Genomic DNA, 16071 nt, shown 5'->3' on the forward strand with positions numbered 1-16071 from the left:
CATGAGCGTGTCGTTACACTGCTGCTCGAGGGGGGCGCTAACATTGAGGCAGTAGATTATGTTGGCGGTACTCCACTATGCCTGGCTGCTTTAAAGGGGCATGTGTCTGTCTCTACATTGCTGCTGGAGAGGGGAGCTAATATAGAGGCCGGAGCTCACCGTATTGGAACGCCGCTATGCTTGGCTGCCAGAGGGGGGCATGAGACTGCCGTTACACTGCTGCTCGAGAAGGGAGCTAATATTGAGGAAGCCAGTAGACATTGGGGAACGCCACTCGTCTGCGCTGCTGAAAATGGACATGTGACTGTCTTGACATTGCTGCTCGAGAGGGGAGCTAACACTGAGGCGAGAGAATATTACAACCGAACACCACTACACTTTGCCATTGAGAGGGGTGATGAAAATATTGTCAGACTCTTGCTTGAGAAAGGAGCTATTATTGAGACAGCAGATCGGTTTAGCGGAACACCGATATGCCCCGACGAGGGTTATAAGACTTACAAGGACTGGTACTTTGACATGGGACAAAAGCGTTGCGGCAAGTCATCTCTACGCTTGGCTGCGGAAATGGGACATGTGACTATTGTCAAACTTTTGCTTGAGAAGGGTACCGATACTAAGGCAATGCATCGTTTCGGTCAATCATTACTATGCTGGGCAATAGCACAGGCGCATTGGTGTATTGTTGAACTTTTGTTAAACAAGGGCATCAGTATCGATGCAAGAGACCCTTCCGGTCAAACGCCACTACGCTTGGCCATTGAGAACGGGCATGAGAGGATTGTTGAACTGCTGCTTGAGCAGGGCGCCAACCAATATATTGGGCAGTTGAGAGGGCACATAAGAGTATTGTTGAACTGCTGCTTGAGAAGGGCGCCAATATCGAGGCAACAGATCGCTGTCTCCGGACATTGCTATGCTTGGCAGCTGCACAGGGGCATGAGACACTTACTAAACCTTTGCTTAAGAAGGGCACCAGTATTGAGGCAACAGATACGTCTGGTCAATCACTACTTTGCTCGGGTGTTACGAAGGGGCAGGAGACTGTTGTCAAACATTTGCTTCAGAAGAGCACTAACACTAAAGCACGAGCTAATCTTGACAAAGCTCCACTATACCCGACTGCTCAGAAGAACGAGACTGTTGTTGGACTGCTCCAGAAGGGACGTCAGCATTGAGGCAGAGGATCATATTGGCCAGGGCCCGGCTTGCTGAGAATCGGCGCTGGTCTGCGGCGGAAGCACTGTAAGCCAAATGGCTTCATAGTTGTCAGGGAATAGGGTACGTTCCGTGCTTTGTCTCTATACCCTGCCGCCGAGCTTGCTTATTAAGTTGCACACCATTACAGAAACGTGTTTTTGAAGCACAAAGAAAGTTTAAAGAAAGAGAATACGCTGGAAGAGCTGATGGTATGACAACCCTTCTACTGGACCCAGCGGCTACTGCAATCAGTACTCCGGAAAACGAGGTGGTATGGGTGAAATAAGTGCATACCAGAAAGAAAAAGAATAAGAGAAAGGAAGATGTGGTCTCATGGAAAATGCCTGTTTTGTTTGGCGGGACTTGAAGTACACGTCATTCTCACCATCACGGCTCTGTCTGTCACGAAAATCCAACTGCAGATCCTCAATCAACGACGGCGTCTCGGGCTTATTGACCAGGTTCGGAATATGTCCCCGAGTTGACAGGGGCCACGGAACAAGAGCCTTGATAGCATCTGGCTGGTTTTTCGCCCTCTAGCAATGTGAGTATGCTTGGACGAACATCGGTCTACCGCTACAAAGTCTCAGACAACCTGAAGTTTCCAAAAATTTCTCTCACATAGTACATGAGATGAGGCTATGGACAATCCGAACTGTAAGCTTCAAATAGCATCTTGTTTCCTTTGACAAAATGCGGGATGAGTGCTGGAATACAGGAGCCCAGCATTAATTCTGCATATTTGTTTCGCCTCTGACAGAGCGCAACTAGGGAATCTAATGACCATCAGCTTTTGTCAATCTCCGGTGCCAGAGGGCCTGAGACACTCACCTTCATGTTGCAATAATGCTTGGAGACACGTATTATTCAACAAGCTGTGGGCTAGCACCTTTGCCAGGTTCGGATCCCCTTGACAGTCCAGCGAGTAGGGCCAAAGGGGGCTTGCAGGCTTGACGGACGCAGAAACAATGTGACGCACATTCAACCAAAGTCAATGGTTGAAGACATTTTTGGATCCTCTCACATACGACGGAGGCCGATAGGAATCACAGTGCTGTAGTTCTGGGTGCGGAAGCGACCCCGTCGCTGACGTGTGTCAACCGTGTCTGTTGACCCTGGGTCAATGTGTCATGGCATCCTTTTGTGGTGTAGCAGTATTTGAAGTTGGGAGGCAAGAGATGCAAACGGCCACGGCTGAACGAGGCCACAGAGCGTCAGCTTAACCACCGATGCGGATTTGTTGGAGAAGCCAGAAGGACGTGCTTGTAGGATGTTTACCAATCTGTGTTGACCTCCCCGTCAGCTGTGGGCTTGTTCCACGTTTTTGGACAAAGATGATTGGGCCTGTCCGACCAATCGAAAGATTTAGTGCTGCTGCCTGCAAGAGAGAATGAGTCCAGTGCAATCAGTTGATCCAGAAGCCGGAAGGAGGGAACGTTCTCGTACGTACGACCTTAAGCTGGAGCCATAAGACAAATAAAGATTCGATATATCCATCACGATAAGGAGAATGGTGGTTTGGAAACGAACCTGAGGATCGAAATGGTCAGCCTTTGGGGAGACGACAGCAGTTGGATTGAGAACAGCAGAAAGCAATGCAAGATGGGCTGTTCGTCGAAATGGCAAGTGCATCGTTGGCCTTAGGCCATATGGCGATTGATCGCCTTAGGCATGGAGCACCTGCTCAAAATCAATCTTACCCAGGACATGCGCTTCGAAACTACCTTAGTTCCTTGGTACCATTGCAGCGAGGTACGAGCTAGATTCCCATTTGATTGTGCATCGAGCATACAAACTGACCAGACAATGGATGGCAGGTCTTCAGAGTTCCGGCCAATGCCTGGTCTATCAATGTGCAGTACCCTTGAACAGTGCTTCGATTCGCCTATGGCCGACGCAGCATTTTTACTGTGCGCAGAAAGGATCCTGTCAGGACCGTACAGATACCGTTTCACTGGCCTATCCTCTGTCATGGATACCCTTAGCCAGCCTTGGACTATCTGTGCCATAATTGACAGTTATGACGTTGAACCCGTCCACGTGAATATCAAGATCGGTTGGCGCCATCTAGCCTAGGCGAAAATCAGCTTCGACATTAGGGCCAATACCTGTGAGTCTCTCCACAGCTTGTGCAATAAGACCGTTGGCTTCTCCTGGTGTTCCCGATGCAACTCGAACTGAGAAAACTGCCCTGCGATGCTGGGAACACGTTGGTTGCGACACTGTAAGTGGCCTTTCGACTCGCTCCAATAGTGAACCAATGCCTCCCTTAGTGCTGTACCAATCCGCAGTTATCTTTGAGCAAAGTGCCCGGATGTTGTTCGTGATACATGGAGTTCGAGACTTAAGACCAAGTCTCGAGCGCTTGGACACCCATAAAGGTATATAGATTTTCCAGCAGGCGCTCTACTAATTATCAGATTACTATCTCAAACTACCAGCGACAATTTCTCAAAGCTCAACTGGAAGGACAAAGCTGGAATACCCTACTTGATCTTTGTATTGCCATATTGTCCGTATGTCTTCGACACAAAAACCACCCCTCAGGCAGTCTCCATCAGCCCAAAGATTCAGGCAACGAGGCACAGATCAAAACAAGAAGATCATCACACCAGCCAAGAGAACTCCTCGTATACTAAGTTTTCACGGTGACCCGTTTACGCTCAACCCAAGATTGACGTGTTTGTCCAAAGGAAGTCATCCCCTTTTTAGCATACCTGCTAGTACTATTACCAAATATCACTATATCCACAAATATTAAACGTCCGTGGATGTGGGTTGTCTGGGTGCCTTTTTGGCCTAGTGGGAATATGATCGACAACATGTGGGTTAGGATATTAGGTAAACTTCAATAATCAGTTAGGTAGATTCTTCTGTACAAACAGGCTGCCGTGAATAAGAGTCTCTCGCTCGCTACTCTGGGCCCACAGTCTCAGCCATGCCGATCACATACAGCCTCAACGCAAAGCCTCACAAAGCTCCAGTCCGCAAACGGCATTGGTAGAGCAGTCTCATTCAACGCTTCTTCCAAGACCCCAAGCCTCGTATTGTGAACGCTCATCTTCTGCCAAGGCTACCAGCGATCAAAACTGCGCCCGATGACTTCACAGAAAATGAGGGAGAGCGTGGTGCAGAGTCCGGTTATAAATAGGACTCTCCCTGTCAATGTAAAAGATATCCCTACCCTCCACCGTTGAGCAAACCATCACCTAAGCAGTCATACCACTCACTCAAATCCACCATGGAATCCGAAAAATTCAACTCAAGTACGTCTCGCCTGATCTCCCAATCCACCGACGAATACTCGTAACTAACATAAGTCACGGCCAGCCCCACTCCCGGCGTACGAGCAACACCCCAGCCCAGAAACCCACCAGGCAGCGCCTATAGTCCCCCAAAACGCACACATGCAGCCTCGATCACACCTCCCACACGACCATCCCCAGCAGCAACCGCTCGCGCAGCTCCCAGCGCCGGGATACTACCAGGCAGGGCCCGGGATGGGCCACCCGAGCGGGTACAACACCGCGACGCCGCTACACGCACTGCAGCGCGGGCCGACGCCCGTTGACTGTCCCGTCTGTGGACATCGGGAGATGTCGCGCGTGGAGGCGCACTCGGGGAATACCACGCAGTAAGGTACCTCCTACTCTTTAGGGCAATAGAAGCTAATGTGGGCTAGTGGATGGGCTGCTGTGCTGTGCTGCTGTTTCTGTCTTGGGTGTATACCCTACCTGATGTCGTCGCTGAAAGACGTCAACCATCACTGTGGGAAGTGTGGGGTGATGTTGGCGACGTGGCATAATAGTGGACGGGTGGATGTGCATCATGCGGTTAGGAATTAGTTGTCTGTTTGTTTGTGTGTATGTGTGTGTTTTTATGATACCAGAATTAGTTTGTGTAGTTCATTTCCTTTTCGAATTCTGATCAATGCGACTGTCGCCGCGGTTTTATCAAAGCAAAGTCCCAACAACCAACACCAGGTATCATTTAATGCACAATGCTACTATATACAGTTTTAAGAAAACCCATGCGGTCAAGCAGCCTCATAAATCGGCCGCTTGATATCACTCGTCCCATCCATCTCGTGCACCTGTCGGCTACTGCTCAGTTCCGCCTCTGCCCCGTTTCCGGGTAGCTCGACGAACTTGGAGCCTGCGTATGCACGCGGATGCGCATACGGATAGGCCTGGGACATCTCCATCTCGGCGAGTTCCTGCTTGTTGGGGATGCCGTATGCTGGTGCCGCAGAGCCTGTATCGTTTGTCGAGACGAGGCCTAGTGGTGAGCCTGGTGGGAATTGTGGTGTCTGTGGGGATGTAGCGCGCGGGTCGGTATCGGGTATCGGCTGGGCTGTCTTGCGGTTGCGTCTTCCGAAGAAGAAGAAGAAGAGGGCGGCTAGAATGGCGAGGGCGGCAATGGCGCCGATGACGATTCCGGCGATGGCACCCCCGGAGATGGATGATGAGGAGGGCGTTCCGGTCGGAGTGGTTGATGCCGCTGCAGAGGTGGCTGATTGGGATTCTGGTGCTGTGGTTGTTACGGCGGTGGAGGTTGGGGTTGCTGAGGTGGACGAAGTGGACGAAGTGGTTCTTGTGGAGGAGGTCGAGGGGAAAATGACGCTGACGGACTCTGGAGGCATGGGGTAGACGTCGAAGGCGGAGAGATTGCGACTGGCGTCCTTACGCCAGACCTTGCCGTCACAGGAGAGACCGGCGATTTCCGAGCATGTGGTGTCCTTGTAGAAGTGCATGCACCATTTTCCCTCTGGGTCCCAGGCAAAGGCCTCGCCTTGCTGGTGCCAGATCTGCGTACAGTTTTCCGCCTTGTTATCTTCGACGATGGTGGCGCCAGCGGTCGAGTTGCGCCATGTGAGGGTCCACGCGGAGGTCAGTGGTGTGAGAGCGAGAACACCGATCGTGAGGGGGAATAACCTCGATGAGAGAGGTGCCATGGTGATGTGAGGTTCGCACAACACGCAACAAGACGAGAATGGAGGTCAAAACGGTGATTCTCCTCGAGTGGGGAGCGGCATGTTTAAATGCATGGCAGCATGTGTGGTGGATCGGAGCCGCACAACGCTAGGGGGCGCGATCTCGTATAAAAAGTATGACAACCGGGATGTTTCCACGAAGAGACGGGGTTTGAAGGGTGTTCGACAATGCTTACTGGTGCAGGCTCGATGACAGATGATCGTTTACTCTGTCAGGGGCCGAAGATCCATGCCTGTGGTGCAACTTGGGCACGCAGCGGGTGTCCGGAATGGCACAAATTGGAAACACTTAGGAAGGATAAAGCTGAGGCAGGGAGCCAACCGAAGGCAAGCAATGTGCCTGGACTCTGACTCGATTTCCATTCTTAACGAAGCGGATTGTTGATCAACGTCCGCGGACACGTTCATTGGTGCCTCATGGCCCGAATACGAGGTCATGGGCGTAGCGCAGGGTTAGCTTTTGAGCAGTGGATACCAATATCTTCGGCCACGGCAGAAGTCATTGGCATTACCGAAACAGATGATATTGAAGAAGGCATTGTGTGTCTAATAGCCGTGTTTGAGATGATACTTTCTCATAGTGAACGACAGGGTGAGCGAAGATTCAAGGGATGATGTTCGGGTAGGTCGAGTAGAGCGTAACACGATGGCATTCCCCTCCTGAGAATGCCAATGCTTGGCGCGCCCTTAGCGCAGCTATCAAGACGAGAAATGGGGCCATTTTGCGAAGGATGATCCATCGAATATGGATGGAGATTCTAGGAAATTAATCTTGGAATTGAATCTGCATATGAAAGATGTTTATATCCAACCACTTCACTCAAAATACGAGTTTATGGTTTCTAAGTAGTGATGGCGCATTCCTCCCACTCTATGTTCCTGAACCCTCTACATGTGCAAACACTGTGCAGTGAGTATAACAAAGGAGTGCTGACGTCAAGAACTATTCATGCCTTTCTGCTGCTTCCCGACTTAATAATGCTTATCAGTCAATGATAATGCCCATGATCGAGTGGTGACGCAGACGGAACGGGGGATCCACAGAGGTACCTTTAAGTCTTTGCACGAATTGAGAGAGGTTACATACAACATATTTTCAACAGAAGGGTTGATATTTCTCTCAAATGGTCCGATTGCTGATATGGATGGAAATCGGCCTGGCCTTATCCAGAGAAGATATTGCTTGTCTATGGACTACGGAGAATGAAGCCACTGGGCGATAAGGGAGATCGACGTGGGGTTGTGGGGTGCCGGAGCTTGGCGGATAGAGCTTCGTCTTGATGGAGGACAATAGAGGCCAATATCTTTCAAGCATGTAGCTGATGCTGCGCTGGAGCTGCTGCGAATAAATCTCAAGCTGATATGAAGGCAATCATGTCTAACTGTCACCGTGATGGATGCACCGCAAGGATATTGTCTTGTTAGATCCTTATCAATTAGCTTTCTGCTCCCTTTGCTCATAGACGAAGTAAGGTTGCACTGTTGATATCTCCACGTCATTGCCAACCTTGCACCTGTCCACCTTCCGATGCTCCCGATACTCTATCGTTGCTCGATCTCTCGCCCATTGACTGCCTTTGCTCTCCCAGGTCACATCTTCATCTGAGGCAGAATCATCCTGACAGTGATAGACAGTCTTTGCCCCCCTCTTCTCTTCCTCAGCTTCACACCAGCCAACCTGTAAGTCAATTGAATCCACAGGTCAAGAAAGAAGAAACTGACAAGACAGGCAATGGCGGCAATCGCACTCCGCGACTCGCATATCTATCACCTAGCCAAACGGAGCAACTGGGCGAGCGAGAACCCCGGTGTTGTTCTGGTCTTCTGCATCGTCTTCCTTGTCGGTGTAGGAATCATCAGCCTCTTTGTGTATCGAAGATGGATGGCACGAAAGGCGAGGAAGGCGTCCTTTGACGTGGAGGAGACCAAATAGGTTGATTGGGGAAGAGAGGCCTTGCGTCTTGGTTTAATTTTCTTATTGCTCGATGCTGGATTGGCCATGTCCAGTGTCTCTAACAATACCCTCTCCGATTGTCCGGAGGTGTGAACTATGCTAGACATCTGAGACTGTTGTGGTAGCAAGAGGCAGGGCAGCAACTGCCAACATAATCATAATCGCATTCAACTCAGTACACTGTCAAACATTGGGATGGACTTGCACCTTCATCCCTCCCATATCACGATACTCATCCAACGCAGCATTGATCTTATCTGCATCCAACCCCTCAACAACCCGAAACTCACTCGGCCTGATAACCCCCTCCTTCAACCACCCCGTAATCCTCTCCCAAAACAGCTTCGTAAAGTCATCCGGATGAGTAGCACACGAACCCCTAATAAACCGCCTCTCATATCCCATCCTCTTCTCCCCAATGTTAGCTCTATCAACCTCCCCAACCGCCGGTGCAAGCGTCACCAAAGTCCCCCGTCTCGAGTCCGACAGCACCGCAACCCCCAGCTCCTGCCTCGGTCCGAAATTGAACGCATCAAGCGCGTAGACGAGCTCATCGCCCACGATGTCCCGAACCCGAGAAAGAACATCGTCCGCATGCCGATCAACCACATGCGTAGCCCCAATCTCTCTCAGTTCGTCCTCCGTCCGTAATCCAGCCACCGCAACAATGACCCCGAACCCCAACCACTTGGCAAACTGGATCGCGTACCGGCCGCAGTTCGTCGCCGCGCCAATGACCACTAGCTTCTGGGATGCGTAGTCAAAGTCCACGCCGCTGTCGGGCAAGGGCAAACCGAATCCCCCCTCGGAGAAGAACACCACGAAGCCTGTGGCGACGTTCACGGGGATCGTGGCGGCTTCGTCGTCCGAGAGACCAGTGTCGGCGACTCGGGCAGCATACTTGATGTCGACCAGGGCGGACTGCTGTAGCCCGTTGAAGTCGTTGAGGACTTGGTTGAGTGGGAGTCGGCTCTGCGCGAAAATATGCTCGCCGATGGTGAAGTCAGTGCATGTGTCCGGTCCGATGGCGATGATTTCGCCGGCGAGATCGTGCGCGGGGATGTAAGGCGTAGATGTTACGAAGAGACCGCGATCGCGCGACTTCTGGTCATGGGGGTTTACTGTCAACGGTTAGTTTGGGCAGTCCAGTGGGGAGGGAGGTGTACAGCCGGCAGAGGTGAGTTTGATAAGGAGCTCGCCCTTGCCCGGTTGCGGGATGGGACGATTAATCTCGACTAGACGGTGGCCGATTTCCGGGAGTATGAGGGCTTTTTGGGACATGATGCTGAGGAAGCCTGTCTGTTGGAGAGCGAGCTTGTGTTGGCGACACCATGGTATTGGTGCTATTTATACCAGTCTCCCTCGTATGCGAACAGCGAGCTGCAACTACAGTCAGCATGATGATCATTGTCTGCCTGAGAATGGATAATTCCTTCACTTACAGTCAGAAAACCTTGGCAGAAGAGTTGATCAACTCGGATTGATAGGAATATTCGTGTCCTGACTCATTTGGTCGCGGTTCGAATATCTGACTTGGTCTGACATGGCTGATTCAAGCTTCAACGGCCGCAAGCCCACCGACCGAGCAGATACAACAGTCACCTTATTGAGTATGTAGAACAACATATTCCCCGATGTAGTACCACTGGTAATTGATGGATCTTAGTAAGATGAGCTGGCGGAACTGTCATGCATTATTGGCCACCCGAAGTCTATCCTGATCCCACTGACAGCTCCATGACACCTTGATCCCGAACCATGACTACACCTGTTGCCCTCCACCAGTACATGCACCAGCACAGCTTCATCAGCATAATATCAAAATGTCCCTGTTATCATTTCTCGTTATCAGTCTCACCCTCACCTCAGCTTACTTCTACGTCTGCCATCGTTCCCTAGCGTCCCGCATCCACCCCGTCCTCCATACCGGCACTCTCCCCCAATCCCTCTCTTCCTCTGTCCTCTCCATTCCACCCGCCGTCTTCACAAAGCAGTACTTCTCCCTTTATTGTCAGGCCTCACGCTCCGTTCCGCGCCAACTCCTTCCATCGCACGATCTCCCCGCTCTCTTTGTTCTGCTCCTCCGCCGCAACCTAACTGTCTTCTCGCACTTCCCCAAAGCCTGGAAGCAACGATCCACCTGCTCCAGAGAACTGAGTAGGACCTTCCGTTCTGCGTATATACAATCTTTGGACTTTAACGAAGGCGACATTGTCTGCGCAGTGTACCGAGTGCTAGTCCGGACGCCTGATCGTGTGGAGTTCGATGTGGACATGGAAGAGTGTGACGGGCGGTGGGTGATGCGGTACTGGGAGGAGGGCGAGAACGTGGTCTTTTGCAGTGAGACAGTTACCTGGCGACCGACCGAGGCAGACACCCCAATGCCGGGGGAGAATCGTATGCTGCGGCTCATCCATGAGACAATGGCGTGGTGGTTGTTGGATTTCGGGGTGCGGTATCTGATGGATTTGGACGGGGAGTTGGGGCCGGAGGAGGAAGAGACCGGGAATAAAGGGTTGGTCAAGTAGTCTTTGTTGTGTCTCATACCTCTATGACATGAGTGCCATGATTGATGGGGATTGTAAAAAGAACAAAAAGTACAAGGGCTTTGTATGTCGCCAGGGTCAGGGTCTGATCGCGACAATAGCCCACTAAAAGTGCTTTGCTTTCGATGCTGGTGATAATGTCTCGATGCATGTCTCACCTGCATGTATATAAACACATCGAATCGAACCGTGACATCGACATACCATCTTCATCGCCATCGCTTTTCGCAATGTGTCGATATACCTTCCACCACTATACCCGCTGCGGCCACATCTCCAGCTTCGATTTCCATAGCTGCGTTGAGGTCATTAACCTGCTGCGCGGATTATCCCATCCCGGCTCGAATTCGCCCGAACTGACCTGTACCAATATCAAGGTTGAACACGACCTGTGCTCCACTAAAATAGAGACCTACTGTCTGCATTGTGAAATTGACTGGCAGCGCTTGACCCAAGGCACTGAAGGAACCGTTCGCAGCATCCCGAACTACATTTCAATCGAAGGGTCTGACAGCCCAGACCCAATCATTACCACCAAGATGCAGTGGCAGGTTACCAAGTCCCGAAAGCGCGATTTCCACGACGCCTTTCTCAATCTTGACCTCGATGGCGACCACAAGTCTGATAGCAGCAATGACAGTACCGTCCAGCCTACCACCATCCCCAATGCGTTAACTCTCAGTTCCCCCGAGCTGTGGCATGACTTTGTTGATGTCCCGCTGAACGTCCATGACCACGACGCTGCAGACCAAGGCAAAGAGGATTGTGGTCCCAGTCCCGCGAAGAAACGTAATGGCCCCATCTCTGAAGGCTACGTGGTGATTGGTACTGACATCGTCACCACCCAGGCAGAACGACTTACTAGCGCAGTCAACAACGAAGAATCCTCGGACGAGGGTGACTTCTACAGCCTATGGCTGTCTGACTCGGACTCGGACCCGGACGATTGCGAGACAGATGGTACCACTAGGTCCCTCATGCGCCAGCTGGAAAGGTTCACTTTCCCAACCTACCGTTCTACACCTCGAAGCCTTGAACTCCCTTGTTCTCCGCGCACCCGTCATCGTCCCGAGCCATTGCCCCTGTACGTGGGCTTTCCCGGCCAACCGCCGGAAAGGTCACCTCGGACGCGCCGGCCTTCGTCTAGGGGGAATTATCTTGATGCGAGGACGGAGCTGCAGTCGCCTGTGTTTGAGGGGTTTCCTGGTATTCTTCCAGATGAGGAGGAGTTGGGACTGCGGTCGCCTGGTCGTGCGAGTTTCCCACGTATTGTGATTGAAGATGTTGATGAGGAGAAGAAGGGGAAAGAGAAAGAGAAGGTAAAGGTGGGCAAGTCGACTGGTACGGTATTGGGTCTTCGTGGTGCGAGTTTGGCTAGTGGTCCGGGGTGTGCCGTTGCTGTGTTGAAGGGGTCGAATATTGCCATGACGAGGGAGTGAATTGCGTTCATTTGCTTCGGTTGTTCTCTTTTGCTTTTATTGCTTCATGCTATTTGTGCCTTCCCTGTCTGACTCGTTTGCGTTTTTATACATTTGCTATACAGAATTCACAAAGTCCTCGACGACAGCTCCAGTCATCTCCGCTGTATAGTCAATAGCCCGAAACTGATTCCAAAACAGAAGGTTTACCAACATCAGTTTCGTGGTAACTACTAATACAACGACCATCTAATCCACCGTCCCCTGCAGTTCTACATTCTCAACCTCCTTGCTCCTGTTCCTCGTCCACTTGAGACGGTAGATAACCCAAGCCAAGTACATCGCGCCACATACACCAGCAACAACCGCATACGCGATCTTACCCCCATGAGTATTATCCGCAAGCCGAAGCCCTAACCCACCATTCACCATGCCAAGGACAATCAGAATCCGGCCCAACCAAACATGCACAGGGGCTAGAGCCGTGCGCGTCTTCTTCTGGATATACATCCAGTGGTGGATGGCACCCAGAAACGGCTGGATGAGCATGAGGACCACGATGACTGTTCCGAAGATCGTGTGGGCGTTGTTGTGCAGCTATAGAGTTATTCATTTGAACACATTGCAGAGATGAGGGCACTTACTCTGTCCAGTATCTTTCCTACACGAAGACCAGTGACCAGACCGCCGAGCATAAGAGCCCATCCTACGAGTTGAATGCTGGCATGGATCCAAACTGTGTGTTTGGACTTGGAGAGGCGAAGTATTGTAGCACCAAGAGGGAAGATGAGTATGAAAGCCACACTCATCAGGATTCCATGTGCTTTGGCGTAGGAGGGTACTAGGTGGAGATCTTTATACAGGATGGTAGCCGAAGCAGGTTTGGCGAATGTCGCCGCTTGATACTAATTAGTAGTATGTTGATGAGGGGAACGCAGTACATACCCAGGATTGAGTATAGATATGCCGTACGGGTTAATATGTTATCCATCTTGTTGCTGAAGGGAGAAAAGCAAGGTTGATCTACTGTGCCATCCATATCAAGAACAGCGAGTATCAAATATTTATAACATCACTCATGGCCTTCTGCCTTGCGTCTACTATACTATTGTTGATGAACAGACCGTATTATTGAGCAAAGTGCTTATATTCCAAGCAAATCTCCAACCAATCATCAGCCAACAATGTACAAAGACCGAGAAATGCGAGTTGCAGGACACAGCCACACCAAGCAAACAACACCAGTCATCAATACGAGACCCTTAAAAGCGGGAGGCAGTCCAGGTAAATGACCGAGAAATCCGAGATGCAGCTCTATCTTTTATCGAAATGACCAGACAACGTCATCTACAGCCGGCTGGCCCAACTCCACCACTCCCTGCGCCCGCCAAACCGAAAGCATGTCTTGGATGTCGAACTCGAAAGGTAAAATGCGACAGGGGTTCGCCATGTAAGAACTGTGCTTTGTGGTCAATAGAATGTGTGTATCCGAGCCCGAAGCGGACGTGTTCTAGAGCGAAGAAGAGAGCAGGGACTCCGAAACAAGCACGTGGAAGAGTCGATACCAGATCGTTTACGCCATCGCTAATTCCGTTTGGCTGCCGCTCTGTGGAAGTAGCTCCTTTGCATCCCTGCTCGACGCAAGCGCAAGTGTGCTGGCGAATGTACATCCAGTACATCGATCCCCTGGTCAAGGTTCTGCATACGCCTTTGGCAAGTGCAGCAGTGGGAAAAGCAGTTTCCAACTGTACCTCTCTGGCCCCAAGCGAGGAAGCATTGCTATTTGCTGTATACTTTGCATCAATCTTGAGCATGTCCGCGGAAGATATCAGCGCCCTCCTCGGAATGGACAAAGTCGCCGCAGTAAAAACCTATCGCGCCGCCACAGAACACGCACTAATGCGAGCAAACTTTCTCGTGACGGATGATCTAGCCGTCCTCCAAGCGTTCGTTCTATTTCTCTCGCTGAGCAGCTTCACCGATGAGGCGAAGCTAGTCTGGCCGCTCACGGGCATCGCGCAGCGCCTCCTAACCACGGACACAACTGGCAGCGATTGCCCCGTCTCTCAGGAAATCCGTCACCGTCTTTATTGGCAGCTATGGTACATGGACAAACGGGCCGTCGAGGACCAGGGCAAAAGCGCATTGGACTCGACGGAGAATACCGTTTCCCTTCCGCGTAACATCACCGACACTGTATTAGATTCAGGCCATACCTCATCAACCATGCAGGATAAAGGATGGACGGAAGCGAGCTTCCTTCTCATCCGACTTGATATTGCTAGAACACGCTCCTCGCTCGCCACCGCGCAGTCACTCTACGAGAAAGAACAGCTCATCCAGCAGTGCCATGGCCGTATAAAGTCACGATATCTGGCTTCCTGTGACGGCAGCCAGCCTATCCATTGGCTGGCGAAACACGTCTCTAGCGTGCTTATCGCTGAGATGTGGTTCGAGATTCATAGCGCGGCGTGCTCATCTACGCTTGGTGCCATGATTTCCTCTCAGGGCACGCGAGCTAAACTCTTCTCCACGGCGGTCAGTATCATCGACATCCCTCGTCGGGTTCATGAAGATTCCCAGGCGAAAGCGTGGAGCTGGTTGCTCAAGGGATACCTTCAGTTCCAGCCTTTGTTGTTTGTGGCGGCGGAGCTTTCGTCGCGGAAACTGGCAGATTCACTCAGTGTGCGGGCTTGGGAGGTAGCACATACTGCGTTTGGACGATGGCCAGAAGAAACGAGGAGAACCAGACACGGAAAATTGTTGGATACTTTGTTGAAAAACTCGCAGGAGAGATGGAGGGGAGCGCAGCAAGAGGCAGCGCTTGCTACGGCTTCCTTGTTGACAACTCCTCTAGCATATGCGTCTGTTCAGGAAAGTGAAAGTCAAGTCCATCTTGTCAATAATAAAGCGATTCAATCAGGCTGAAATAAGAAAGCATGAATGTGGACCCATCCGACCAATCAGCATCCCTCTTTCAAAACATTCATCATCCACTCCTCATGGAGATCCCTTCTCTCATCTCCATCCCTACCTGTCTATCCATCAACAAACTCCCTCACAATGCTCCTCTCTCCCCGTTTCCACTTCTTTGAGATAGGCGACCAACCTTGGTGCCCTGACTGGGTAATCGCCTACATCCAGTCCTACCTCACCAGCGTCTGGAACCTACACATTCCGCCTTTCAGCCGGACCTCCCCGGCAGGCACAGCGGCCGAGCTCGTCACCGAAAACCTACCCGATGCATCATCTTACAACTTTGTAGACTGCTGCGCCGGGGCAGGAGGGCCCACATCGACCATGGAGCGCGTCTTGAACTCTCGGCTCCGGGAACAGGGGAAACGGCCCGTGCGTTTTGTGCTAACAGACCTGCATCCGAGGATCGATGCCTGGGCCGCCATTGCCAAGAAGCAGGAGCATGTATCCTTTATTCCGGAGGCCAGAGATGCGACATGTAGTGGGCGGGTTGCGCCCGGGGGGAAGGAGTGTCGGGTATTTAACTTGTGTTTTCATCATTTCGACGATGCGGTCGCGAAGGGGGTTTTGAGGAATGCGGTTGAGTCGGCGGATTCGTTTATGTAGGTTCACTTTCAAGATGAAGAGGTATGTGGGTGATGCTGACTTGGCAGTATTTTTGAATTCGCGCAGCGCAACTTCTCCTCGCTGCTGAATATCCCTGTTATGGTGCTGTATCCTTTTTTCCACACGCTGCAGCGGTACAGGTACTCGCCTTTGCATCTGTTCTTCACGTATGTGGTGCCGTTGTTCTCGGTGGTCTGTTCGTTTGATGGGTTTGTGTCTACGTTGCGGTGTAGGACTCCGGAGGAGTTGAGGGATCTCCTTCGGCAGCCGGATCTGGATGTTTCGGGGTGGGAGTTTACGTCGGGCAATCGCATGATGATCTGGCCTTTTCTGCATATTTACTGGTTTATGGGTGTAAGGAAGCAGTGATCATATTCT

At 51.4% G+C, this 16071-nt stretch overlaps 9 protein-coding genes across 9 annotated transcripts in view; 6 read left to right on the plus strand and 3 right to left on the minus strand.

Moving 5' to 3' along the window:
• Positions 1 to 1178, plus strand: part of Aud_005864 (ankyrin repeat domain-containing protein) — a gene marked incomplete at both ends in the record, with an annotated part of 4229 nt that extends 3051 nt beyond the window's left edge. Inside the window, 2 exons of the mRNA XM_043290780.1 lie at positions 56 to 846; positions 969 to 1178. Coding sequence (XP_043146715.1) covers positions 56 to 846; positions 969 to 1178 — 1001 coding nt within the window. The remainder of the gene's footprint in view (positions 1 to 55; positions 847 to 968) is intronic.
• Positions 1179 to 4441: 3263 nt separating this feature from the next.
• Aud_005865 (LITAF-like zinc ribbon domain-containing protein) lies at positions 4442 to 4838 on the plus strand (the record flags this gene model as incomplete). Its single annotated transcript, XM_043290781.1, has 2 exons — positions 4442 to 4466; positions 4531 to 4838. The coding sequence occupies 2 exons, from the start codon at positions 4442 to 4444 to the stop codon at positions 4836 to 4838; spliced, it is 333 nt and encodes a 110-aa protein (XP_043146716.1).
• A 398-nt stretch (positions 4839 to 5236) lies between these two features.
• On the minus strand, positions 5237 to 6154 carry Aud_005866 (uncharacterized protein; the record flags this gene model as incomplete). The annotated part of the gene is made up of 1 exon (XM_043290782.1): positions 5237 to 6154. One exon carries the CDS (start codon positions 6152 to 6154, stop codon positions 5237 to 5239), a length of 918 nt encoding a protein of 305 aa, XP_043146717.1.
• Positions 6155 to 8330: 2176 nt separating this feature from the next.
• Positions 8331 to 9428, minus strand: Aud_005867 (zinc-binding alcohol dehydrogenase family protein; the record flags this gene model as incomplete). The annotated part of the gene is made up of 2 exons (XM_043290783.1): positions 8331 to 9268; positions 9314 to 9428. 2 exons carry the CDS (start codon positions 9426 to 9428, stop codon positions 8331 to 8333), a joined length of 1053 nt encoding a protein of 350 aa, XP_043146718.1.
• Positions 9429 to 9970: 542 nt separating this feature from the next.
• Positions 9971 to 10675, plus strand: Aud_005868 (uncharacterized protein; the record flags this gene model as incomplete). The annotated part of the gene is made up of 1 exon (XM_043290784.1): positions 9971 to 10675. One exon carries the CDS (start codon positions 9971 to 9973, stop codon positions 10673 to 10675), a length of 705 nt encoding a protein of 234 aa, XP_043146719.1.
• Positions 10676 to 10923: 248 nt separating this feature from the next.
• On the plus strand, positions 10924 to 12132 carry Aud_005869 (uncharacterized protein; the record flags this gene model as incomplete). Its single annotated transcript, XM_043290785.1, has 1 exon — positions 10924 to 12132. One exon carries the CDS (start codon positions 10924 to 10926, stop codon positions 12130 to 12132), a length of 1209 nt encoding a protein of 402 aa, XP_043146720.1.
• A 228-nt stretch (positions 12133 to 12360) lies between these two features.
• On the minus strand, positions 12361 to 13102 carry Aud_005870 (cytochrome b561 domain-containing protein; the record flags this gene model as incomplete). The annotated part of the gene is made up of 3 exons (XM_043290786.1): positions 12361 to 12708; positions 12756 to 13009; positions 13057 to 13102. 3 exons carry the CDS (start codon positions 13100 to 13102, stop codon positions 12361 to 12363), a joined length of 648 nt encoding a protein of 215 aa, XP_043146721.1.
• Positions 13103 to 13773: 671 nt separating this feature from the next.
• Positions 13774 to 15039, plus strand: Aud_005871 (fungal specific transcription factor domain-containing protein; the record flags this gene model as incomplete). Its single annotated transcript, XM_043290787.1, has 1 exon — positions 13774 to 15039. The coding sequence occupies one exon, from the start codon at positions 13774 to 13776 to the stop codon at positions 15037 to 15039; it is 1266 nt and encodes a 421-aa protein (XP_043146722.1).
• Positions 15040 to 15174: 135 nt separating this feature from the next.
• Aud_005872 (uncharacterized protein) lies at positions 15175 to 16062 on the plus strand (the record flags this gene model as incomplete). Its single annotated transcript, XM_043290788.1, has 2 exons — positions 15175 to 15689; positions 15741 to 16062. The coding sequence occupies 2 exons, from the start codon at positions 15175 to 15177 to the stop codon at positions 16060 to 16062; spliced, it is 837 nt and encodes a 278-aa protein (XP_043146723.1).
• Between the last annotated feature and the right edge of the window lie 9 nt (positions 16063 to 16071).

The sequence above is a fragment of the Aspergillus udagawae genome (genome assembly GCF_001078395.1).
Source record: "Aspergillus udagawae IFM 46973 DNA, scaffold_4, whole genome shotgun sequence".
In the NCBI taxonomy this organism is placed as follows: domain Eukaryota; kingdom Fungi; phylum Ascomycota; class Eurotiomycetes; order Eurotiales; family Aspergillaceae; genus Aspergillus; species Aspergillus udagawae.